This window comes from Megalobrama amblycephala, linkage group LG19 (assembly GCF_018812025.1).
Source record: "Megalobrama amblycephala isolate DHTTF-2021 linkage group LG19, ASM1881202v1, whole genome shotgun sequence".
In the NCBI taxonomy this organism is placed as follows: Eukaryota; Metazoa; Chordata; class Actinopteri; order Cypriniformes; family Xenocyprididae; genus Megalobrama; species Megalobrama amblycephala.
Window position 1 is genome coordinate 12,649,893 of NC_063062.1, and position 27,082 is coordinate 12,676,974.

General features: G+C 41.6%; 1 protein-coding gene across 5 annotated transcripts; it reads left to right on the forward strand.

The window, feature by feature from the left end:
• tle3a (TLE family member 3, transcriptional corepressor a) lies at nucleotides 1-26,497 on the forward strand. Of its 5 annotated transcripts, none has more exons than XM_048168043.1 (21): nucleotides 1-462; nucleotides 870-1,028; nucleotides 1,698-1,798; nucleotides 3,080-3,143; nucleotides 4,680-4,724; nucleotides 11,597-11,659; nucleotides 11,834-11,938; nucleotides 16,226-16,424; nucleotides 16,913-16,920; nucleotides 19,493-19,615; nucleotides 19,704-19,754; nucleotides 19,914-20,066; nucleotides 20,713-20,842; nucleotides 21,147-21,310; nucleotides 22,450-22,523; nucleotides 22,779-23,028; nucleotides 23,235-23,482; nucleotides 23,579-23,726; nucleotides 24,122-24,272; nucleotides 24,503-24,579; nucleotides 25,009-26,497. In XM_048168043.1, exons 2-21 carry the CDS (start codon nucleotides 1,005-1,007, stop codon nucleotides 25,114-25,116), a joined length of 2,286 nt encoding a protein of 761 aa, XP_048024000.1. In that variant the 5' UTR covers nucleotides 1-462; nucleotides 870-1,004; the 3' UTR covers nucleotides 25,117-26,497. The 5 variants fall into 5 exon arrangements, with proteins under 5 accessions (XP_048024000.1, XP_048024001.1, XP_048024002.1 ...); XM_048168044.1 differs by having other exon boundaries at nucleotides 11,834-11,908; nucleotides 16,223-16,424; XM_048168045.1 differs by having other exon boundaries at nucleotides 11,834-11,908.
• The last annotated feature ends 585 nt before the right edge of the window (nucleotides 26,498-27,082 follow it).

Below are 27,082 nucleotides of genomic sequence, written 5' to 3' on the forward strand. Positions count from 1 at the left end.
CGGCCCTGCAATTGGCAGGCAGGGCAAAACTCTCAGCTCTCTCATCTCATTGGCTAGCAGGAGGCGCTCTCTCAGTGGCTCAGCCCTCGTGTCAGTAGACTGTCTGTGTGTGGCACAGGGTTGCATTGCTGGACGAAGGGGGAAATGCTCGAGCGGCGAAGAAGTACAACGTTACACTTTTAAACGTCCCAAACCTCTTCAAATTCGGAAGTATATTTTTGGCAGTGTTTTCTGGGGATTACACGAACCTTTTTTCGCGCCGTGGAGTTTGGCGTCTCTTTATTTCTTTGCTGATTCTCATCGAGTCGCTTCTTGCGATAGAGCGAGCGCGCGAGAGATGTTCGCCACCGTTCGCGTCTACCAGGAACCGTATCTTTCTCTCAGATATTGAAGCCGTGATTAACATTTCAGAAGTTACTGGAACACTGGAAGTGATTCGGCAGTTCGGACGGACAAAGACAGGTACAGTGGGCTAGCAGGTTAGCTAACGACAATAGCTTGTTATCCAACGAACCGAGACTTGAAACGCTTCTCACACACACTCACTCACACACATACTGACTGAGCTCATCACTTATCACTTTGGCGACTCATTCACGGGCTTCTTATTCGGTTTCTTTCAACTGATATGAAGTGCTAGATTAGGTCCTGTCAAAATATCACCAAATTTCTAATCAGTGTTCGTGGGTTTTTTTTTGTAATAGTAGAGGTGGTTGCGCTCGAGCGCATGTAGTTTTTTTCCCCCCTGACACAATGAGTCGAGTTGTTGTTAAAGTGCAGGTGAAAATACGCAAGTTATTTAACCCTCTGTTTGATTGTAACGGTCTCCTCCTCGTCTGTTTGTTTATTTTTCATTGTTTGGGTTGCAGCAACAGAGATCTGAGAGGATTTTTGCCCCCAGCGTCCAGTGGGCTTCGTGTCCGGCTGATTTTTACAGTACAGTGGCGTGCCAGTGGACACCCCCCACCAAATAGACCTCCAATAAATAAAGGATACATTTCAGAATGTATCCACAGGGCCGGCATCCGGTAAGTGCATCTTGAACTGATATGGAACATAATTGCTACATCTGCATCAGTTTAGCTGGAGAGCAAGGGCAGAGCCACCCGTCCATGACGAATGACATCCTGATGTGCATGATGTGCACCTTCATTTGATTTGCTAAGCCCTGGTGCCTGTGATAATTCTTTGAAGTGAAAGAACAGGGCGGTTGGAAGCACAATCAAGTGAGGTAAAAACCTCTGACGCCTCTTGTCAATAAAGTAGTTGACGTTGAATGGTGAAGAAACCGTCTTTGTTCTCTAGTACATTTTCATGTTTTTCACAAGCACCTGGTTTAGAGAGAGAGAGAGGGGCTGAAAACAACAGCTTTTTACAGGCGCAGTTTGGCACGCTCAGACCTATCCAAGCGAGGCGACCCCATTTCTCCCGCCGGTGTTTGTGAGGCACTAAAACGGCGGACACAGAACTGTAAAGATCCCCCCCGCCTCCTTTGTCAAAACGCTACTGGTGCTCCAGCTATCTCCCAGATGTCACTGTAGCGTGGATGTCACCCCAGCCCTCATTCAGGCTGAAATATTAGAGCTGCTCTCCCAGGGCCCAGAATGCATTAGAGGCTCGCTCTGCAGTCGGTGGAAAACAAATTTGGTTCTCTGAGGATGTAATTGAGTTTGATTGATGTGATGGCTGTCTTTCAGGCGCCCCACCAGCCTGGTCAGCCAGGCTTCAAATTCACAGTGGCGGAGTCGTGTGACAGGATCAAAGACGAATTTCAGTTCCTGCAAGCCCAGTATCACAGGTAATAATTTAGAGTTATATGGCCGTAAAGTAGCTTGTACAATTACCGCTTGGCCTAATTGTGTTTCACAGGCGAAAGGGTGGAAAAATAAATCTAATTCATGTTTAAAAAAAAAAAAATGTGTGCTTGGTGGGAAAAACGTGAAGGAGAAGTGCATGTATTGGCACAGTTTCGGTTATTAGCCAATGTTATCGATGTTTTTTTGCGATTGTTGATTACAATGAAGATTTAAACTTTAAGAGCACAGTTTCTTTAATAGTGTTTCATATTACAATAAGGACATAAAATTACATTTTCATTCAGATATATTTTTCTTTAGTAAATTTCAGTAAATTTTGTTTATTATTATGATGTTTGAATTCAATTTAGCATTGCAAAACTTGAACGTTTGATGTTTTGAGAGTGACAGATTTGTTACCTTATTTATGCTTTATTATTACTCTTATTGTTTTAGAAAACATAGTTTAGATTTTTAAAATCAGCCATAATATGAAAATAGTTATTGTATCAGCCCAAATATGAAAACATATTTGTCAGATATATTTCAAATTTCAATGAATTTTGTTTATGATGTTTAAATTCACTTTAGCATTACAAAACTTGAACTTTGGTGATTTGAGAGTGACACATTTATTTGATTTATGCTTTATTGTTACTCTTTAGAATACATTGTTTAGATTTTTAATATCAGCCATAATATGAAAATAATTATTGTATTGGCCTAAATGTGAAAACATATTTAAAGTGATTATGTTTGATTGCAATGGAGATTTAAACTTCAAAAGCACCATTTCATTAAGTGTGTTTTTCATATTACAATAAGGAGATAAAATTGTTTATTCAGATATATTTTTCTTTAGTATATTTCACTGAATTTTGTTTATTATTATGTTTGAAATCACTTTAGCATTACAAAACTTGAACGTTTGGTGATTTGAGAGTGACAAATTTATGTTATTTGATTTATTTATGCTTCATTATTATTCTAAAAAACATAGTTTAGATTTTTAATATCAGCCATAATATGAAAATAATTATTTTATTGGCCCAAATATGAGAAGTTATTTGTCATAATTTGAAAATAATTATTTTCATTGAGCAGAAATTTAATATCGTTGTGCATTCCTAATTTAAAGTGTTAAAACTGCTAATAAAATGAAGCCCTGTAAAATGTGAGTTTATTTGTTTAGCTTCGTGTTTGCACTGTGGATTATTTTTGTGGGTGTAAGCAGTGAAAACACATGTTTGTTCAGTAGCTAATGTGTTTTGTTTTCATCCCAGTCTTAAAGTGGAGTACGACAAACTGGCCAATGAGAAGACAGAGATGCAGCGCCATTATGTCATGGTAAGATTAGCCGATATGTAAGCTGCCATTACTAGTAGCTGGGGTGAAGGCAGATGCCTTGTTGCGTGTCTCTCTGTATGTGTGTGTTTTAGAATGTGTTTGTGAAACCCCCTCTGGTGCTTTTAGTTCAGCCTCCTGCTTTATTAAAGGGCCCTGACTGACTGCTCTTAGCCTCGGGCCCTTTCATACACCAACCCTTAACCGTAGGGGTCAATGACCACAGCATTGTCCCCTCTTCTCTCTCCCCCCTCGCTCTCCCCCCCTCTCTCCACCTCCCTCTGTGTGTGGATCTGATTATTCTCCAAGGAGACGCTGCTCTCAGACAAATGCATGGCTGTAAATTGGGTGAGGGGTGATGGAGGAGTGCCAGAGGCGTCTGTGGGAAAATACTAGATCGCAACAGAAATCCAAAGTCTCTGCAGCGCTCCGTCTTTGATAACCAGATTTTACGCACAAACAAACGGCTACATAAATTCACTGTTAATCTTAATCACGGGCTTAATCATTTACACAACACCAAAGCTCTAAATTCAATCGTAGACGTTCAGGAGATCAAAACAGCCTCATGTTAGGATTTATGATAGGGAGAGGAAAAACAAAGCTTTTCGTAGTGTAACTAAACAAGGTTAAACTGTGGAAGTGTATTCTCTTATCTTGTGTAAACATGCGAGCAATGACTTTAACCAATACCCAGGGACGCTAGTTAAACATTCCATTCACAGGAAAAAGCATGTCAGTCAGAAAAGAGGGAGGAGAGGTTAGGTAAACACCATGTAGAATCCCCATGCTGACTGTTTGAGCTGATAGTGTCAGAATCTAGACTTGCAGAGGACAGCAGGGTGTTTTTTAATCCTCCTTTTTTAAATTTTTTTTTAATTATTAGGTTTTGCTTTAACAAGATATTTGCTTGAACAAGACATATTTTTTAATATGATTTAAACTGATTATATAGCATGTATATTACTAGGATATTGGCTGTTTATTCATACTTATAAAGCACATATTAATGCCTTATTCTGCATGAATATATTCTACATCCCTTAATCCGGCCAATACCTAAACTTAACTACCTTACTAACTATTAATAAGCAGTAATTAGGAGTTTGAGGCAAAAGTTGTAGTTAATAGTGAGAATTGGACTCTAATCTAAAGTGTGGCCCTTATTATTTTTATTATTATTTTAGACTTTTTGACCAATAAAATACTGTTTTTCCCATAAAAAAGATTTATGTGAAATAGAGTATTTTATTGGTCAAACTGTATGGGAGCTCTGACCTCAAAACCAAGTGGGATTTCCTTTGTAAACTTTTATCGTTATCATACAGGGAAAAAGAAGCTGTGCAGATATAAGAGAGGCTGTTATGGGACATGATTTTGAAGTGCGCAGCAAAAGCCTGTTCTCTTCTTTTCCCCCCTCATGTTTCACTAGAATCTGACTTTCTTTTCTCTACTCTCTGATGTGAGGTGAAAATGTTTGATGTGGCTCGGATTGAATGAAAAAAAACCCTGAATATTTTTCATTTCTCTTTCTTTCAGTACTATGAGATGTCCTATGGGCTGAACATTGAAATGCACAAACAGGTATGTAGCCCTTTGATCCCTCTACACACAATCTTTGAGTCACAGAGGATCCATGCGCTGTGTGTGTAGATGTCAGTCAATGCAGTCACACCGGTGTGTTAGGAGACAAGTGAAGTGCTCTCCGTAGAGATGATGAGAGAGAGACTGTAGACTGTGTTCTTTTGAGCAGTCGTTAGAATCAGATAGAAGTCAGGACATTACAAGCACACACACACAGAGTCAAGTCTCTTTTCCTGCTTGTGCTGAGTAGAGTGTGGTCAGACAGCTTTGATAAGATTAAAGTCAGGACTTTGGCAGGAGGGGCCGTGTGATTTAATGACTAAAGGGAGCAGAGTCTGTGGAGTCCCTATTATGTCAGCACATTTAAGACACCCTTTATAAATTAATGCTAAGGGAAAAACAGACTGCCACGAATTCATCCCCTCCAATCAATTCTTGCCCTGCATTTTCTCTAGGGCTGCAACTAACATATATTTTAATAATTGGTTAATTGGTCGTTTATTTCTTTGATTTAATCTATATTCCATGTCTTTTCCAATAAGCGCCTGAAGCCAACATCATGAAACTATATGACCTATTATGACCTTCTTTGAAGCACTGGGCAAATTGTGTTGTGACCTTTTTTCTCTCCTTTTTTTTTTTTTTGTATACTGCGAAGTGACATCAATAACAAATGTTATCTGTGCACAGCATAAGAACTAAGTGACTGTTTTCATATTGTTATCAACTATTGATTTTTTTTTTAGATTAGTTGTTTCTTTTCTTAATTTTCATCCACCTTACTACTACGAAATTGTCCTTCAAATTTAGGTTACTCTTCCACTGTATTTACAAAGACTAATCTGATATGTCCAGACTAGGGCTGTATGATATTTGAAAAAAATGACATTGCGATATTTTGATTTTCTTTGATATATATTGTGATATAAAATTCACCAGATGACTTGAATAGCTCTATTTGGAAAGAATTAATCATTCTAGAATCATTGGGGTGATTATGTATGTGAGTGAATATGCATAGAAAATAATGAACAAATTATAAGCATAGATAAATATAATAGAACAAAGATACAAAATAAATAAATAGTGCTTTATATTTTTCAGGTAAGTCTAACAGTATTCAGGTACAGAAATTGAACAATCAAATGTAAAATAGCACTGCATAAATACAGTATAAATATAATTTTCACAGTATAAATGTAATTAATCTGTGTTAAAGCTACAAAAGTAATTTTTCTCTTTGTCTTTTGTTGTTTGATTAACATTAATGACACAGAAAGCAGCAGGAATATTAGGCTACTGTCGCTTTAAGTCCGAATGTGCGATCCAAAAAACTGTTACACATCCTGTTTTCTTTCTTAATTGTTTAGTTCACCTAAGCCATAAGCGACTGTGTTTTATGAGGATGCTCAATGTTTTACGTTCATTTTGACTTTTTTTTTTTTTTTTTTTTTTTTTGCATGTATGTGTCCGTTCAGAACAGCATTCGTTGTTTAAGTGCATCAATGTTCAGAATTGAGTGCTCTTTCGTGCGCTCAAATGGTTTAAAATTGCTTGAATGTTTAAACTGACATGACATGAAACACTTGCAAATGATAAACTTTCATTGTATGATGGTCAAACTTTGCAATTAATCCGAGAATCAGATGCATTTTAAGCCGTACGGATTAACTATCCCTATACTAGACATCGCACATCCTACGATGTGACTATCGCGGATGCGCACATCGCGATATCGATGCTAAAACGATATTTCGTGCAGCCCTAGTCCTGACATTATTGTGACGCATTGTACATGTCTTGTCCCCTAGATAATAATGAGATTGTGCTGTGCACCAGATGTAGTTAGGCCACCTAAGAGACAACCCAGCTTTCTCAGCCTGCTCCCCTTCTCCACCTTATGAAGGTTAATGGCATCAGGGAGGAGCTGGTGGATGGCGATCCATCAGTGTCCACAGTGTGAGTCTCTGCACTCCTCTGTCTGTCAGGCCCCTTGCCCCTGCGATGCCTCCTGTTAACCACTTATCTCCCAACTGGCAGCTGAGGGACAGAAGAGTGAGAGAAAAGGAGTAAAAGGATAGAGGCTGGGAGGGCTGGCTGGTGTAAATGGGTTAATCGACTGATCCATTTTAGCGCCTTGACTTTTATCAGGAACCGCCACAGAGCCTGTGGATGCACTATTGAATTATTCATCCAACGCAGATTTTAACCTGCTAAAGAGGAGGGAGGTAATAGTGTTCATAAGCAAACACACAGATCCCACCCTTTTATCCAGGTCTGTTGATCTGGGCTAAACTGAACCCAGGAGTGGATGCCAGGTGGGGAATGGTTTACCAACGAGGTTGCGTAGATTGCCGGATCCGCACCACATTATTCTCAGCACCGAGGATTTAATTCTGACTGCTAGGCAATCTGTTTCCTCATCCATTCGGTGGTCTCTAGGCACTTTGTATTTTAAACAGTCGCGGCGTAATGCGAATTTCAGGATGCACGCTAGCGTCTGATACCTGCAGACAGCCATAGCGAGGGAGGAAATGCAGCTGCTCCATGTCAATGAGCCGCTGTGATGACTGAGGTGCACTCACAGCGTGGCTTATTTTGTTAGTTTTTCTCACCTGTTGTAAGACTCTGAGGGAATCTCCTCCCCTCTCCTCGCTGTCAAACCCAGATTGAGCCAGTCAGGCCCGGCTTGACACGGGGACGCTGATAAATGATTTATAAGGGGTGCCCTAGGAAGTGTTTGCTAACTGCTGGATTGTCCTTCTCTATGTGAGCCAAAGCAAACTGACTGGCTCAGTGAGATGAGTACACAAAGCCTCTGATAAAGAGGTGGGAGGATTGGGAAACACAGGCCTGCTCTGTCATACTGTTTATGGTGGTTAGGTCATGAAACCAGGTGAACCTGTACAATGACACTCCAAACACATGCATAATAGAGCAGGGCTATTTGCAGAGGCTGAGTATGTGAGAGACGACCAAAAAAACAATTGACAACATAAGCTAGCCACCCGTGCAGACCTACAGCCCAGCTCTACTAACGCCGATCAATGCAGGTAAATTTTAATGCCAGTTCTCAAAAGTGCTGCAAGTTAACAACCCTGTTAAGCTTTTGCGCTCACCTCCGGCGCACACATATATAGACCTTGTTATACCTTTACTACAGAGCATGAGGCTGTCAGAGAGCATTACCACCCTCTCACCCTGGCAGAATACAGGGGCCCATCAACCCGGCTAGGTCAAGTATTGTTTGTGATGGAGACACATGCCTGGAAGGGCCAGTTGTTTTCCTCTATATTCAATGCTCATCAGCGTCTCACTCCATTCCGCTGGCGCTGATGGCAACAGACAAATAGCTTTCAGCACGCCATTGACAGCCTGGCCCTGGAGTGCTCTTGAAATGGTGCTAGACAGGTCCGAGTACCTGTAATTGTGTACCAGAGCGTGAAGCTCGCCACTTAAGAGGCAGGCTTTCATCTGCTTAAAGTGACATCCTATTTTTATCTGCAGTTGTAGCTAAAAGCTCTGCTTGTCCAGCTCAATGCACAGCACTGCTTTTCATCATAGATTCATATATTACGCACAGTGTATGCCGACTTTTTGTATACGTCACCGCCGTTGGACATGTTTTCCCCCGACAGAGGGATTGTTTTTGCAAGATAAAGCATGAAGCTTTAGAGTGAGTGTCAGATAAGGCAACCCTTGACCTCACTCGGCCAGCTGTCAACGTCGCGTTAAGCCCTTAAGGAATGTGTTCGATGCTCTCCAGGCCTCTCAGCAAATCCTGTCAAATGTTAGGCTGCTATTGACGCGGTTTATCTCAGCAAATAAGGATTATACACTGAGCTGGCTTTTCAACCAACATTTTGTTGATGCATTCTTCTAGTAATTTTTTCCAGGGTATAGTAGGGTGGCTGAAAGCTAAAGTTGTACCCTGTTTGTCACACAAAGTTTGACTGTAGCTTTTGAGAATGTGTAAAGTTGGTTTAGGGATGCACAATATGTTTTTTTTTTTTTTTTTTTTAGTGCTGTCAAACGATTAATTGCGATTAATCGCATCCAAAATAAAAGTTTGTTTTTACATATGTGTGTGAACTGTGTGTATATATATATATATATATAAATACACACATGCATATATTTAACAAAAAAAACAATATATATAATATATATCATTTTTTAATTTTTTTTGTTAAATAATTGCATATATGTAATATGTAAAAAAAAAAAAAAAAAAAAAAAAAAAAAATATATATATATATATATATATATATATATATATATATATATATATATATATTAGTATTTGTCATTCTAACCTGTTTTGGCCTTTTCTTTAAAAAAATTAATATCTAACAGCAGTATGGTCAAATATATATTGTGCATTTCTAAATGACAGATTTTTTTTTTTATATAGCCTAGTGATGTAGCAACATGCTTTTGACATGGACTAATATCCATAATCTCAGATTATGCTCAGCATGTCATTTTATATGGTCGTCTCATCTATAGTATTTTTTTAATGGTGTTGCATGGTTTATTCAACCATATTTCCACTATAGCTTATCTCGACATTGGGAGGAAGCAAAACTTTCTTGGGTGTTACAGAATATCTTGTTTAAAAAAAAAAAAAAAAAATTGTGTCTGGCTTCTGCAACCACTTGCCATTTTCAGCAATATGTTCTAAATAATTTCCTGGTCGGCGCAGTGCTGCATGTTTGCCATTGAAATGAAAAATAGAGCCGAAATCCCTGTGATGTGTTTGTGCTCCGTTCTGGCCCTGGGTTGAACTGAGCCTCATAAATTCTATAGATGATGTATCTGTAGCCGAGTTATTTTTCAGAGGCTTTCCTCCCCCTTCTCCTTTGGTCTCAGTCAAAGCCAGTGCCAGACCTGTGATGTGAGCTCCTTTCATCAGTGGAAGAGGCTGTGATGTCGGCCGTGCTGTGTTCCTGCTGGCGTATGATGATGGAAAGGAAGAGGGATGGAGTACATCCTACTGTAGCTGCATCTAGCCTTTGGGTGGAGAGTCCCGGCTTTGCCCCACACCCCTCCTTTTACTGTCATGTGTTCTCACAACGACCCCACATCATCCTCCGCTATTGCTCGCCTTTTTATCCACCATTCGTGTGCGGTACTCAGCCGATCGACAGGCCGAAAATTCAATTTAATGACCTGCCTGTGTGCACGTAATATGATTTTACAGGCTGTTACGGTCAAGCTGAGGTACCATTTGCATAATGATCGGCGCGCGATAGGAGATGGGGCCTGCTCGGCTACAGTTGCCATGGCAACGGTCAGGCGGGTGGAGAGAGAATGAAGGTCGGGTCCCTGCGGTGGGCTAGATGAAGGAGGGACTTGGGGGTGGGTTGCTGAGAAAATGAAAAAGGTGGGGTCTGGAGAAGGCAAAATAGGCCTCGGCTCCTGACAGCTCTGGACGTAATCCACCTTTGTTCATTAGACTCGTTATTGTGATGTGAACAGTTTCTGTTGTGTTGTAAAAGCTCATCGGAATGCAAATGTTAAGGATGTCAGTATTCCTACAGACTAGGGGTGTAACAATATATCGTGTCACAATATATCGCAATACAAAAATGAAACATCGTATCATGGATAGTGACAATACGTGTTGAGTATAGTTCACCCAAAATGAAAATTACGATGTGAGGAAAAAATCCAAGTTTACAGAGTTTTAATGTCAGTACTACATTAAACTACTATATATAATGTTGAATATAATAATATGCAATGGCGGAATATTTGTGGGTCCTGATAATGCCAAATACCTTATGTTACCAGTAAAATGTGGACTACATTATTTTAAATATTCATATTCATCTAAAATAAATCTGTGTTTCAGCGTTAGAATCATGAGAATTTTTATTCTGGTGTCAACATTGCCCTGTGCATTGGGTTACCAGCACCAAGTCCAAGCCTATTCATTTCCACTCCCAATGTAATACCGAGTTTAGCGTTTTAATCAACAGTACATTTTTTTTGTTATCTTTTTACCGTATGTCTTTGTGTATTGCAATAATATCGGATCGTGAGTTCAGTATCGTGATATGTATCGAATTGTGACATGAGGGTATTGTTACACCCCTACTACAGACATTTGGGCCTAATTTCTGAATAACTTGTTCGATTTTAAATGAATTTGGTGTGATTTAAATGCGTGTTCTGTTTTTATTATTATTATAAAAGCACTGAAGCAGAAAAGATGCTAAACATCTTTTGGCTATGACTGCTACTTAGAACCATGTGTGTACAATTTTCAGATGGTGGAAATTCATAAATTTGGGATTTATAAAACAGCTTTTTTGTGGTCAGCCCTTAAGTCTTTTATCACATTCGTCTGCTTCCAACATGTCCTCAGGGACTGTCTGCATTATTTAACATCTGCTAAACAACAGGAGTTGGCAGTCATTTTGTTGTGGAGACATGTGAAATGAACGGAATCAGGCTTTTCTTTTTAGTGCAATTACATATCAGTGGTGATAATGGTAGAGGTGAAAATGTGTAGTTCAGAGTGAAAAAGAAAGTCTTGTGTGCTAGTAGACTGTACCTGCAGGCTGATGGCAGCTGAAGTGCAGTGCTACTCTTAACACAGCTCCAGTGTATCTGGCTCGTTCTTCGTGTGGTTTGGAGTATACACTCATCGCAGCTGTGCTCTCTCTCTCCCCTGGGCTCTCATAATGTTTTAAATATTTCACATGTCAATATCACGCAGTTTGGAGTGTGCCGAGTCAAGCGGTTCTGATTGCCGTGGTAATTGGCTTAATCGTTGGGAAATGCTAAAAAAGGCTTAGTGGTGCACTTTAACAGAAGTAAATTAACCCTTTTTTAACTTTTCCCTCTTTCTTTTCCTCTTCCAGACTGAGATTGCCAAAAGGCTCAATGCGATTCTAGCCCAGATTATGCCTTTTCTGTCACAAGAGGTGAGCTTGATTTTAGTTTTAGATGTAGTGTTTTGAGCTTTATAGAATGCTTAAGCCATATCTTTTGTCCTAAATTGTACTGTTTATTATTATTATTATTATTATTTAAGAACTTTTAGGTTTTTGAATTTGCTTTGACTCTGAATTTAACCAGATTTTCTCTCTCTCTTGCAGCACCAACAGCAAGTAGCACAAGCTGTTGAACGTGCAAAGCAAGTGACAATGACTGAACTGAATGCTATCATCGGGGTACGTGGACTTCCCAATCTGCCTCTCACCGTGTGTATACCCTTTAATTACTTTATTTGACCCTAAAATCGGGGCAAACCTGCACTGTTGTAGATGCAAAATAACCCTATTAACTGATTTAACGATTAATTTTGAAATTAGTAGCTTATTTTAATCATGTGCAGGTTTGCCCCTACAATGAATGCCTTTTTGATGTTTTAAAGATATGTACATGCATACTGTGTGCTGATTAAAATGTATTTGTTGATTGAGTGAGGAAGTGTATGCGGTTATAGGTATATTAGGATGAAAGTTGGCACTATCTGTCATAAACCATTTACAATATTTTACTAACTGATTAAAAAAAGAGAATGATGGAAAGTTTATGTGATGGATAATGGTTATTTGCAGCACAATCTCTGATTAGGTCTCACTTGTATTTCATTGCTTTTCTTTATTGGTTCATAGCTGCATTGTTGTTTATCTAATGTACAGCCGGACACTGTTGACCAAGCTTTATTTAGTCTCCTCTATATGTGGCATGAGTGTGCTTAGCATCCTCTGTCCCCTGAGTCTGCATCTAGAAGCTGTTCAGAGCTCTCTTTGAGCATTAGAGGCTGGATACCTTTAATTAGATCAGGTTTTACAAGGGAGTCTCATTCCTCTCTGCTGACCTGGATTGCGCTGGGAATTAAAGACAAATAGGATCTTGCACACATATCCCTGAGCTACTACATCTGTTCCTTTCTTAGAATTGTCCACATTTGCCTTCTAAACGTCACTTATTGATCAGGGGCAAAGACCCAGATCCCTATTAACACGTAGGGAAAAACAAATCTGACCCCTGTACATCCAGAAGTAAAGCTAGCTCTGATCCGACCCTGCTTTGATTCACCTTCTTAAGAATGCTCTACAGCTGAATAATCTGATAATGGTGAGGTGAAGGTTTGAGGGTGGATTTGTGTTGTCTGATATTGGAATTCAATAAGATCCTGAGCATTGACACTTACTCTGAGATAATTCCAGGAATCGGGTCTGAACGGGTCAGTTATGTGGTCGCATTTTATATCCAGGAAGGATCACCGTCTGATAGCTTTGATGTTATTTTACAGCAGACCAACTCTTATTCTTTCAGGACTCATCAAAAAGTTGAAAATCAGAAAGCATACTTGCTTGTCAGAGAGTTTTTTTTTTTCTTTGAGTTGGCGGGTATTTGTAATTCACACAGTAGGCACTCATGCAGGTGCCAGAGTCCTCATAAATAGTATAAGGCAGAGGTGAGATGTGAGCTACACATACACACACACTCTCCCAGAGCAAAAACCACCAGCATCTCTTATTGATGAACCTCAGGGCTGGTAATAGGATGCATCTAGGGCAGCGGCTCTTTTTTCTGCTGTGCTTTGACTTTGATCAGAGGTCTTAAGATGGCCTCCTTCAGCAGATCAGCATTTTTGCCCTCACCGACAGTGTGTGTTTATCTACAATAGCCTTATTTATTTTAGAAAAGCAAGTATTTATGTACACATTTTATATTGTTCTTCTCAGTTCTTTCTCCCCATGCTTAACTTCCTCTCTGTTTTGTTTGGACTGGTCTGGTTATCAGGAGTTAATAGGCTGTGGTTAAGTTTGTAGTTTGAGTGTGGTTTGCACTTGTAGTGGTAGGTCTTCTTGGCGATTTATAATAAATATTCACAATTTGCTTCTTATTTATTCATTAGGTTTTTTAAAGAGCATATCATCAGACTTTTTTGATCCTTGCGGTCTTGTGACTTTAATAGCGTCTTTGATGGACACTTTAGTATATATTGCATTAGAGATGGTTTGATTAATTCCCGGGAGTCAGTTGAAATTGTCATATTCAATTAAATGATTTAGTACTCTGATTCAACAATTTCCAAAAAGTTTTAGTGAAAGATTTGTTCTCTTCTACCATGTTCTGTTGTATTGGTCCATATAAATAAAAATAAATAGGCTGAACAGTGAACAGAAACAGTGGAAAACATGCATTGGTTATTTCTATTTTAACACTGTATTTTACTTCTTGCATTATACGTTTTAGCCAATTTAATTGGCTACTTGGTCAAAATGTCGATTCTTCTAATTAAAGAGAATTCGGTCTTATCAAAACTAAAATATACAGATGTATATATATATATTGAATGTTGTCCAAAGGCTAAAAAAAAATCAAGATATAATTGTTTTAGCTATAGTTGCCCAGCTCAATGCAGTGGGCAGTCATCTGCTGTGGATGTATAGATAGATCTCTATTAAGACTGCCCCCCGCCTGTGCTGTGGGCCCAATTAAGTGTGTTTGTGACCAAGAGGGCGAATCATGGGGCTTTATGTTTTTGAATCCCTTCAGGCCTGCATGTTGCATGGTTACAGCACTAAACTCAGGATGGGGTTGTTTAACATACACACCTGAGAATAGAAGCAGGCGCTTGTCAGATTTAGCCACTTATCTTTTTATATGTCCATTGTTAATTGTTCACACTGGCCCTAGATTCATTGTTTTGCTGTAAGAGGGAGAGATTAGCACCAGTTGAGACGGTCTTTATGCAGGAATATTAAATTACTGGAGACATTTTATTTCTTTATTTTCTTGTCTTTATAGCCGGGTCTCTAATGAGGGTTCTCTTATTGTCCATGCATATTACACATCAGTGGCTCATTAGCTGGAATGAGCAGGGAGGGTTCTCCCCCATGAATCAACGGCTTCTTTAATTTCCCATGTGGTCAGTCGTCATCTCTGAAGCCACACACACACGCACCCCCCCACCCTTTTCACTAGCGGTTCACTTCACTTCCTGACACATCCACACGAACACCCTAGCACCTACACTGTTTCTCTCTTACAGTCACTCACTTCCACTCTTTTCTCGCTATCTCTCTTCTTTTCTCTTGCCCTTTCACTCTCTCTTCAAGAACATGCGCCCACCACCCACGCTTAGTGCCACGGTACACACACACACACCTCACACACACACACACGCTTCCTTATCACATCTCCTCACAGATCCACACTCTGAGGCACAGCTCATAATTGGCTTGGCAGCTCTGTTGTGTTGGGGAGGGTAAGGTTGCAGGTTCAAATCCCAAGCGGAGTTCTTCTATATACCATTCGCTCTCCTGCCAATCTCAAAGGCCCCGAGTCTCAATATACAGCCAGCTGTGCAAATAATCCGCAAAGCTGTTAGCAATTATACTCGCCCCGAATAAGGGCCTGTGATGGACATCTTAATAATGATTTACCCACTGGAAAAGGGCAAGCTTTTGGAGCATTCCAGACTTATAAATAAGCCTTTAGTATTGATATTTACTTATGGCATGGCATTAATGACCTGCTGATAATTCTGAAAGGTTGTACCACCGTGATCGCCGTACATAGCCAATAACATCTACCCTTTCTACATCAAGCCAAAAAAAAATCAGGATTCTTGAAGAATGACCGTAAATGGTCATTGATTGACTGGTGAGGTCTGTACATAGTTGGGCGGTATGTGCTCTAACAGCCGTGTGAATAATTCATTCTTCCTGTGGATGCTAATAAATTGTGGGCGCTGGGTTTTTTTTGTTGCTGTTTTTTTTTTTCTTTATTGGTGGCTCTGCTAAGTATTATTTAACCTTGCTTTAAACTGCCCGCTTCCCATGCTGAGTGGTTTTTAACTCTCGTCAGTTTCCTCCAAGCTTTTCAAATATTGATGGAGGTATTGGAGGCTTGAAAGCGTGCCAGAACAGGACCCCTTGCTCTTGGCCGCCGTTGCCGCAGCCGCTCGACACGCACGCACACACAAAAGCGTGGCCCAGCTGCTGTTGGAGTGGTGTTTAAAGTTTGGTTTTCTTGAGTGACTCATACTTTGTGCAATAACCAGACCCAAATGTGTGGGAAGTAAATATAGCCGTCCAGCGTTTTGATGGGGCTAAGGAGCAGGTGGTGTTAAGCCAATGAGCTGACAGCATTCCAACGCCTGCTGTCTTTAAACTGTATCTTAAATAGGGCTTGACGACTCTTTTGGAGAGTGTATGAGTGTGAGAGTTTTATTATTTAACGAGTGAATTTACGTGCTTGTGTGATGATATTCCACAGATTTTGTTACAGTTGAGTGCATGACACTGCAATATTTCATATTTTCAGGTTAAGATCCAATCAACATAAAGACAGGGTTGTTTGCAGGATCCTCAAATATGTCTTGCAAGCATGTGAGGACATAAATATCCCAGGACCCCTGTCTGTGCTTCTGAATTGGCCTCCCAGGAGCAGTGTGTTTTGATTGTGGCATGAATTTCTCTACTTTTTTCCCTCTGGCCCACTCGTTGTCTGTCTCTCCACAGCAGCAGCAGCTCCAGGCCCAGCACCTCTCTCATGCTGCCCACGGCCCTGTGGCTTTACCTCCCCACCCTTCTGGCCTTCAGCCACCAGGAATCCCACCAGTCACCGGCTCTGGCTCGGGCCTGCTGGCTCTGGGAGCCCTGGGAAGTCAGCCACACTTGCCAGTGAAGGATGAAAAAAACCACCATGACCTGGAGCACCGAGGTAAGGAGCAGACTCGCACACTGCTCTCATTTAAAGCCAAGAGAGTGGAACATTAGTCGCTCAGCCATACAGAACTCTTGTGTGAATCAAACGCTTGTTTCGTAACACCCTTCCCTACATTATTATTGCAGCTCTTATAGGCTGCTGACATTATTGACCTTCTTAGGTTTGCTTTATAAGAGTACGCTACTCTCATGGCTTGCCATTTAAGGATGCAGCCAATTTTCATAGAAGAACCGAGAGTGTATAAAGCGATTGAACATACACGACACTCTCTGTGGCTTGAATGATTGGCCAAGGTTAATAAAGGACACATGCTAATGGTTTGCTAGCTGTATTGTGTACATAACAGACATATTCTGCCTGCTGATGAAATCCTTTCTTAACTCTGATTGTCAGTCGGTCAGGGTAACTGACTTTTGTTTATCTCTGTTTTGTCTTGCCGTTCTGCCTGTCTTTCAACGCCAACCGGGGTCTGCTGACTACAGAGAGCACAGTGAGTATCAGGTTTCCTGTTGCCTCAGTTGTCCTCTTCTCTTTCTCTGTCTTGGTAGCTTTCTTCCGAAACCTAGTGAGCTGTCTAGATAGGCAGCAACTCTGCACAGGAGATTCAAGACTTTGCTGATTTCTGTAGAGTTTGGAGTTAGCATGTTGCTTAATATTGGATAAAATAATCTATTTGTAATTTTTTATATTATTCTTAGCTGATTGTATCCATGCTTTTCTGTATTGAATAAGATATATAATACTTTATAACTTTAAACATTATGGCCCGGTTTCGTAGACAGAGTTTAGATTAAGCCAAGATTAGGCCTTAGTTCAATTAGGACATTTAAGTAGCTTTTATAAACGTGCCATAGAAAAAAAAAAACATTACTGGTGTGCATCTTGAGACAAAACGATGGCATATTTTAAGATATGTCAGTGCAAGTTGCTTTCAGTTAAAATGGCTCAAACATGCATTTTAGTCTGGGACTAGCTTAAGCCGTGTCTGTGAAACTAGGGCTATATAATACATTTTTCACACTTTGTCCGCCATTATGGTTTTATTTACAAATTCTCTTAGAAAGCAGCAGTAAGTTGCATAGTGTTTTGTATAGCCTTCATGTCTGGAGCACACCTTAAATGATACCTTAATGTTTCCTCAGTAGGCGGCTCACTAGGTTTTGAAACGGAGCCAATATGTCTTAGTTTTACTGGGTGAAAAGCACCTCTTGGCCCATTTCATGCCTAAGAAAATTTCCATTAATGTAAATGTCAAGTAAGATCCTTCATCCTGAAGCACACGCAACTCGTGCACGAAATGGTAATCTGCGTTCATTAAAATGACTAATAGAGAAACAAGCTTTTTATGAAATAAGCACTCACATCTCTCCGCAGATGGGAAATGACTCGTATTACAGCGCGCAGATTAGCGCGGCTCTATAATTTCATCACAATTAAAGACGACGACTACTCCCTCCCTCCTTTGTGGGATTTATTTTATCCCTCTCCCCTCCTACCCACCCCTCCGCTATCTCCACTTGTTTACCGCCCCTCTCCGCTCTCTTTTGCTAGCGTGATAAATATGTATGAGCACAGGCGCGGGAATTGTTTTCCTCCCTCTCATCTCTGTGCCCTTGTAAAAGGCATTTATTCGACGGGGCTTAAATCTCTCTGATGGCTGATTGTGGCCGTGAGATTGGGTTTCTGCTGGCCCGGCGAGGCCTGAATGGGTGCAGTCATGTCTGAAGGAAGGGGAGCTCCTCTGGCGGTTAGCAGTCCAGGCGCTGTTGTGTGTTCGCTGCTGCCGTTGTCTAAGGTCATCTGATAGCACGCTGGTGACTCTCCTTAATGAGTCACGCTAAGCATCTCTTTAGAAGGTCAGACATCATGCAAAGAGAGCGAGAGAAACAGAGACTATTGGGCGTTCGGCCCAGTCTGCTACTTCATCTTCTCAGCTGAATCCTTTTAGGCTTCCTGTGATCTGGCCACATTTTCCCCTGTGAATCTTGTTGCCTCACACTGAGTGAAGGCTCTTGGGACGGGATGAGTAAAGCTCTAGGAGAGGGATTGTTTTGAGAAAGTGCCCAGAGTGCACTCAAAGTCCTGTTGCATATGGAGCATGCTTGCTAAATCATATGAATTCATGAAGAATTTTTACAGCGCATTATTGTGAGTATGGACAGTGGCCACAGGCAGAGTCATCCACCATTTCCTAAGATGCAAGTCCCTTTTTCCATTTTTCCGCCCTGTAGTCATTGTCTGCTGGGACCGCAAGCCCACAGTGTTCTGAGGGAAGGGTACTGGGTGATGTCTAAACACGTTACAGGGATCAATGGCTATTACATGCTCCCACACACACAGTCCGAGTTGGACTTCTCACAGATAATGGGCCGATGTTCGACACTAACGTGCTGCTCATGTCTTCCCGAAGCTGTTTGTTGTCTCTTTTAGAAGATGGAGGGAGTGAGATGGGGGGAAGGAAGGAAGGGAGGGCGGTGGGGCAGTGAAAACAAGCCCCTCTTTGCTCTGGTTAACTGTGTCTACTCTGTAGTGCAGCCAGCACATTTTTCTGTGTTTAGTCTACTGTGGGTTGTTAGATACGGCTTGGCGAGTCTCACTATATTATGTTAGGCCTGTTTTGGGTTTTCGAGTCGGATAGCTGGAATAGATAAATCGCTTTTGGCTTTTTAAGTGTGCGGTTTTGGAGTGATAAGAGCTCTGTCCTTTTTTTTTTTTTTTTTTTTTTTCTTCTTGCTGTTGATTTCCCAGCTTGGATCTCTTTCAGATCCGACAGCTGTGAAGTACCTGTCATTGTAATAGTAATAGTTTTTGACTCTGAGCTCAAATAATTTATTTGTCACATTACATCAAACCAGAATAAACTGGAATCAGGTTTGGATAAAAACGATTGTGTGCTGAAAGGGGTTGATGGGTGCTACGGACTATTTTCAAAGCAATTTGGCAGTATTGTGGAACAAAACAGCGAAAACCACCTGCAGATCTGCATGTACAGATAAATGAGTTGAGTTAAAGTCTGCAGTCCGATGGTGCATTTTCATATTTCCCCTCTTTCTCCTCTTCAGAACAACTCCATCTCTCCATCAGACAGTCTGCGCACAACCAGCGAGAAACACCGCGGCTCCTCAGATTACAGCTTGGACTCCAAGAAACGCAAAGTGGAGGACAAGGACAGCATGAGCCGATATGTGAGTGATGTGACGTGAACCTGTAATAAAAGATTCTTTTGTAACAAAATGCTAGGGATGCTAACTAGTTGACACATTGTGTTCTCAGGACAGTGACGGAGACAAAAGTGATGATCTGGTGGTTGATGTTTCCAACGAGGTGAGAAACCTACTTTATGTTGACAAGTTATTAGAAATTGAATGCAAAATTTAAAATTGAATTTGTGCTTTTATTTTCATTAATTCAACTGAATGTCAGTTATTCCTTGCGTATATGGTCTTATTTTTAACTCCTTCCTGTTAAATATTTGTGCTGTAGGACCCTGCCACACCCAGAGGCAGCCCTGCCCACTCCCCTCCTGAGAATGGCATAGATAAGCCCCGCCCAGCAAAGAAGGATACGCCCAACAGCCCCGCCTCTGTGGCCTCTTCCGGCAGCACCCCCTCCTCTAAAAACAAGGAGCATGGCCATGTACGGATCTCTCTCTCTCTCACACACACACACACATACACAAGCTGGCTACATTTAATACAGAATGCTGCATTTATGTGTATCAGCTCTATTTATCCAGATTTTTATACTGTAATAATCAGTGGCAAAGCATATAAGATTTGATAGAATATGGGTCTGTGCCACTGAAGCAGAATTATAAGATATGTTTGATGGGAGGGGGCAGCTAGGGAAGCCTGAACACCCTGTGATCTTCCGTTCTCTCTAATGGCTCAGGAGTGAATGTCTGTTTCCCAGCCTCAGCTTTAAATACATCTGTAAATGTCAGGGATAATGCATTCCCATAGCTGGATCAGTCGTGTCTTCCCTGCTAATAACTCAATGCGTTTAACCATTCTGGGCCTCTGCATCAAAAAAAAAGATTAGAGGGAGAAGCGAGGGAAGGATAAAACGAGCCTCATCTCCATTGTAGCAGTAATGGGTTTGGGGATAAATAGCAGGGTTTATAGTTTCGTAGGAGTAGTGAGTTTGTCAGAATTGGATTGGATTAGGTTCTGGCGGCACTTAAATCTTCTGCCTGGATGCTGCCTCGTTTGGGGGGATTTTAACTCTGTTTTCTCTAACTCTCTTTCTCCCTTCTCCTCCCTCTCTTCTCTCACATCTGCAGAATGACAAATCCTCAACTCCCGGTCTCAAGTCCAACACCCCCACGCCTCGTAACGATGCCCCCACCCCGGGTACCAGCACCACCCCTGGGCTGCGGCCCATCCTGGGCAAGCCTCCGATGGAAGTTCTAAGTGAGTTCATAATCAACGTCTGCAGAGGTGTACTGTCGCCTTCTGCGTCGTACAGCACAAACGCAGCCAATATTGTAACCAAAAGAGAGGAGTTTGCATATGGAAATAATCCAAAGCTTCAGCAAATTTTTAAGCTCGCCTTTTTAACAGAGCTTAAAGCAGCTTTTGGAAAACTAGTCTTTGAAGCAGCTCAGTGTAGGCAGGTCTTTGATTGAGATTTATCTCCCTGTTCCCGAGTTCAGCTCCTTTCCCCGCGGTTGACTGATGGTGATTTATGATTGGCTGTGTGTCTATGTGTTTGCAGCCGCCCCTGCTCTGCGCACCCCCCTCTCTTACCCAACTCCCTTTGCCATGATGAGCCACCATGAGATGAATGGTTCTCTGACCAGCCCTGGAGTCTATGCCGGCCTTCACATCTCTCCTCAGATGAGTGCGGCCGCTGCTGCTGCCTACGGACGCTCGCCCATGGTATGTATGTGAACAAACGCCTTTAAAGTAGAGGTGCAGGAGAAAAACTATAAAATTAAATAAAATTTAAGGTTTCTCTAATGTATACAAATGAAAGCTGAACAAGAGTTAGTGTACTATCTGCTTATTCTGTTTTATTGGTGTGTCAGAGCAGGCCTATGTTTTATACATGATATTTACACAGAATTTGGCAATAGGCCACCTTAACTCCCCAAAGATTTGTGCTGCTGCTGAAAAATTGAGATGTATTGAGAATTATTTTGCAATCGGATTGTGACTCCCTGAAACAAAATCAAATCAAATTCTGAGGATTCCCAACCCTACTCCAAAGTTGGCCCGTTCCCCACCTTACCTTTCTCTTCCAATTTCTTCCTCTCATTTCTTTTTATTTTCTTGCTCGATTTCAATCTCTCTCTCTCTCTCTCTCTGTCACCCAAAGCCCCCAACCTGAAAGTGGAGGGAGTGCATGAGGTGATGTAGTGTGTGTGACTGGGTGTGAAATGAGCGTTACATTGACTGGGCTCTCAGGCTACCTGACTGCCTGCCGTCTGATTGCTTCATCCTTTCGGTTAAATGAAGGTGCAGGGCACAAATCATTCCTCTGTGGTTGCATGGTTGTTTTTGCAGTTTACATTGATCTAGTCAAGTTAAAGGAATATCACACTCCACAAAAATCTAAACGGTCATCATTTTCTCACCCTTATTGTTCCAAACCTGTAAAAGGCCATTGATAAATTTTGAAGAATGTTTTTTTTCTGTGCATAAACAACGTATGGGCTTTCAAGCTTTAAAAAAAAAAATGCAAAAAATAAATAAATAATGGTACATTCGACTTCTGAAGCCAGAAGTAACACTATATCAGTTCAGTTCAGCATATCATTCAGACATTCATTGAAAAATAATGATTTATTTACAAATTTTGGACATTTTTCACACACAGTTTTTGTAATAAGCAAGTAATATGTACCAGTTTTTTGATAAATTCAGGCCTTAAAGGTTTTAAAACTTCACGAGTGAGTAAAATAAAGTGAATCTATGCACAGGTCTGTACCGTATAAGGCTTTGCTTGTGGTGTTTGTAATGTGTGTTTTAATACAGATCCTTGTTGTAATGCAGCATGTTCTGTTTTGTCTCTTTAGGCGGGTTTCGAGCATCCTCATATGAGAGCTCCTGGCCTCCCTGCCAGCCTCACCTCAATCTCTGGAGGAAAACCGTAAGTGTCCGTCAAAGATTAAATGATCGAAAATAACTCGTAGCTGCACTCGAACGTTTTCTTTCCCAACACTATTTATGTAACGGTTCCGTGAGAGTGCTTAAGAGCACAACCTTTTCCACCTCTTAATACCTCATTTGGAAGTACTTACTCATATTGCTGTAATTGATTTAATTAACCCACTTCAATCAGTGCGCTGTTGACTACTAGATTACTAAGGAGTTCTCTCTCTCCCTGTCTGTCTGTCTCTCTCAGAGCCTACTCTTTCCACGTTAGCGCTGACGGACAGATGCAGCCCGTGCCCTTCCCTCCAGACGCTCTCATTGGTCCAGGGATCCCACGCCATGCCCGTCAGATTAACACACTCAGTCATGGGGAGGTTGTGTGTGCCGTGACTATCAGCAACCCTACTCGCCACGTCTACACTGGTGGCAAGGGCTGTGTTAAAATCTGGGACATCAGTCAGCCTGGAAGCAAGAGTCCAGTGTCTCAACTTGACTGCCTGGTAAGGGCCAAAATCATACTTACTAGAACTATTGCTCCTACTCTTATTGTTTATATTATATTAATAAAGCTCTACATGCTTTTAGTACCTTTTTGTTTGCTTCTAAAAAGTAACATCTCATAACATTGATGTACTTGTGAGTGTAATGTGGGAAGCTCAAACTGTTATGCCCTAATTGTTTGGAATATTTTTTTGTCCCTCTACAGAACAGGGATAACTACATTCGGTCCTGTAAGCTGTTGCCTGATGGCCGCACTCTTATTGTCGGAGGGGAGGCTAGCACTTTGACCATTTGGGATCTTGCCTCCCAGACACCGCGCATCAAAGCCGAGCTGACCTCCTCCGCTCCGGCCTGCTACGCGCTGGCCATCAGCCCCGACGCCAAGGTGTGCTTCTCCTGCTGCAGCGATGGAAACATCGCCGTCTGGGACCTCCACAACCAGACCCTCGTCAGGTGGGTCTATTTCAGGATTTTTTACATTTTCTTATATGTTTTTAAGATTTAAAAGCAATGCCATTTTCTAAACCCTTTACTTTTTGCGATTTGCAGGCAATTCCAAGGCCACACAGATGGTGCCAGCTGCATTGACATCTCTCATGATGGCACCAAGCTCTGGACAGGTGGCCTTGATAACACAGTCCGCTCCTGGGACCTGAGAGAGGGCCGGCAACTCCAACAGCACGACTTCACGTCTCAGGTTAGGCCACGTCACAATGACTTTTCTTCATGGAGTTTTGAAGTCATGATGAAACGGAAACAGTGACGCAACTGTATTTCTACTCTGTATTGTGACTTACATTTGAGTATATCAACACTGAAAAAGAAAAAATGTAGGGTGGGGTTCTAAAAAAAAAAAAAAGCACTCAAAAATGTAGGCAAATGAACGTGAGCATGCAGGGGCAGGTTTAAGCTGACTAAATGATCTGAGAAGTCCTGCATATGTCACTGGAGAAAGATGAGAACATATGTACGAAAATGAAATGAACATGGATCAATAGTTCGCAATATGACCTATAACATACATTTTCATTTCATGCTGACTTCAAGTGCAAAGCTATGGTGCTCAACTTGTGTCTATTCCCCCAAACGCAGATCTTCTCCCTAGGCTACTGTCCTACGGGCGAGTGGCTGGCTGTCGGCATGGAAAGCAGCAATGTGGAGGTGCTCCACCACACCAAGCCTGACAAGTACCAGCTGCACCTTCATGAGAGCTGCGTTCTCTCTCTCAAGTTTGCCTACTGTGGTAAGAGACTTATTCAAGTGTCACAGATTGAGTGCAGGCAGTCTATACATATCTTCACTAGAGCTTTTGCACTATCTTGAAGTTATACGGCGGCACTTTTATAAAGCACAACGACAGAACCTTGACTGTCCTTTTCTGCTAGGCTTTCCATTTTTTGGCTTTCTATGCATATCTCCATTTTACCTGCATTCTGAACAGAGCTCTAATTATGTTTGATTTCCCTTGACAAGGTAAATGGTTTGTGAGCACTGGGAAGGACAATCTGTTGAATGCATGGAGGACTCCCTACGGCGCCAGCATATTCCAGGTACAGAGATCAATACAGACTGTCTGCAGGAAATGTGTGGGTTGCCTGAATCAGTAGAAAGGGCACGGTGACCGCTGGCTGACAGGCCGGGCCTCGATCAGCGGAAATGGGCTGGAGTATGTCATTAACGCTGGGTTCTGACCACTTAGTGCGGATGTGGGTCCGCGTGTGTAGCTTGCATCTACCAGCTTAAGAGTAAATAATGATAACCCTTCAAGTGTTTATGACTGAAGGGGCTCGGCATGGATGCTAATGCATCATTTGGTGGGGGGAGAGAAGTGCTTATGTATACAGCTGTCAGCATTTTCTTTGAGTAATAGAGGATGTCTGAAGAGTTTTATGCAGGCCCTTTGTGGCACATTTGAAGTTAAAATTCCATTCTTTTTATTTCACCAGATTTATTGTGGCTTTTTTTTTTTCTTCTCGCAGTCAAAGGAATCATCCTCGGTCCTGAGCTGTGACATATCAGCCGATGACAAGTACATTGTTACAGGCTCTGGAGACAAGAAGGCCACGGTGTATGAAGTGATCTACTAGACTGAGAGGTAACAGACTGGAGCACTCAGGCCTCTGGAGGAGGAAAAGGGGACATACAACTTCTCACTCCAGTGACTCTCCTAGTCAAACAGACAGGAACGGCCCTTGTCTGTCTGTCTGACTGTCTGTCTCACACTCACTGACTTTTTACTGACTGACCGCGGAGGTGGACGAGTGGATACTGGGGTGACCCTGGACTGAGCTGCCTGGACTAAGATACGAATGTGCAGCCCTACAGACCCCAAACGCGCGGCCCAGTTCATATGGCACTAGAGAACACTCAATGTTTCCTTTCTCGCTGTTTTTTTTTTTTTGCTTCAAATCTTTTTGTTGTCTTATTTTTTTTTCCTCACTATGCGGTGAGAACGTTCCATAATGCATCGTGAAGCAGCGCTTCGTTCTGAAACTTCATCTGTGTGGAGGGTATGTGAAAAGTGTACATAATGGAGTATTAAAATGCCTTTTATAGATTTATATTTTGGTGTCCTGTTACACTTGTGATGGTTCTCTTTCTCCCTCTCTCTCATTCTCTCCTTGATGCTTCGTTTCCCCTTCGAGGTTTGGAAATTAGATTAAGACGTTTTTTCTATGAGGATATTCTATTCCGTTTTCCCCTCCCTTTGAGAAGTTCATTTTCCAAGCTGACCTTTTATGGAAATCTAATTTACTTTTTTTCCCTCCCTCCTGAAAAACAATTTTGAGCTAAATCGCATTACAGAGGCGTTTTTGTAAAATGTCCTGTGGATTTTTTTTTTTTTTTTTTTTTTTTGAGTGGCTTAAAACCGATGCAAGGCACCTGAGACTGCAGTTGGGACTCCGCGGGGAGGGGCGTTTCAGTTCTCAAACAAACTCGCTGACTGCTCCGCCTTCCTGTGAAAACAGAAACGCTGCCTCGTACAAGCAGAGAGTTCCTCAGTGGTGCAATCGGTCCTGGATTTTGATATTTACCGATTAGTAGAGGACTACTCTCAAACCTGTGACTTCATTGTGCTGTTGTATGACCAGGACATGACATCTTCTCTTGTAGTGGAAGACTTGGAATTTGGATCAATTGGTTATTTTTCCCCCTTTCTTGAGTCCCAAGTGACATACACTGTGTTTTGTGTGCATAGTGTTCCATATACAGGAAGCACAGAGTAAAATGTCTGCCGATAAGCCCAAATGGACTGTAACACCCTAGCCTAACGCACAGGCATTTACTTACTGTCCAGCTTGTTTATAGCATCACACTGTTAGTATGCCCCCTCCCGAAAATAAAGAGAAAAGAGCTGCAAGAAATGGACACGTCTCAAAATACACACCAAAGTATGTAGCAAACTGTGTTGTCACTGAAGATATGTACAGTTGTTGATAATTCAATAAACTGTTTTTTTGTAAAAAATGAAATATTTAAGAATGTCTTAGTGTTGTAATCTAGTCTCTCACCGTTGGCCTGTTCAGTGGGTATTGTAATGGTGCATCAATGGAGAGTTGAACTTCAAGGCACTTGAGGGGAAGCATGACGCAAACCCTGCTCTTCGGCCTCTCTGAATGTTCTGTTGGTAGTGGAGCACTCTTATTAGGCAGTCAGCTGAGATGAATGCCCTCTCCAGCCCTTATTTTCTGTCTGTTCCTCTGTATAGCGAGGGGCTCTCTTTGAGAGCTCCATCCCCTCGCCTCTTTAGTGATGTTTTTGTAAGACTATAAAAGCAGAGACGGATGGTTTTGGCTCTGAAACGCTCTCTGTCTCTGCTTTCCTCTGCTTGGTTCCCTCTCTGTAATGCCCCCCCATATAGACACAAGTGTGCATTTCCTGAGTGCATCTATATAGCAACCCCTCTGCTCTTCTGGAACTTTCTTCCTCTCAATCAAGAGGTTGAGGGGCCGTACAGGGATGAAAGCTTTTGCTCCCTCTGAGTGCCTGACACTGGACGAGTGGATTGGGCTGTCAGTCGTTTCCGTCCCTTTTCATGTTTTCGACAGATCT

Coding starts and splice junctions, on each gene's coding strand:
- tle3a (XM_048168042.1), top strand. CDS start 1,005: ATGTATCCACAGGGCCGGCATCCG. Junction 11,939..16,222: donor TTCCCAATCTGCCTCTCACC/GTGTGTATACCC, acceptor GTCTCTCCACAG/CAGCAGCAGCTCCAGGCCCA. Junction 19,616..19,703: donor AGGACAGCATGAGCCGATAT/GTGAGTGATGTG, acceptor TTGTGTTCTCAG/GACAGTGACGGAGACAAAAG.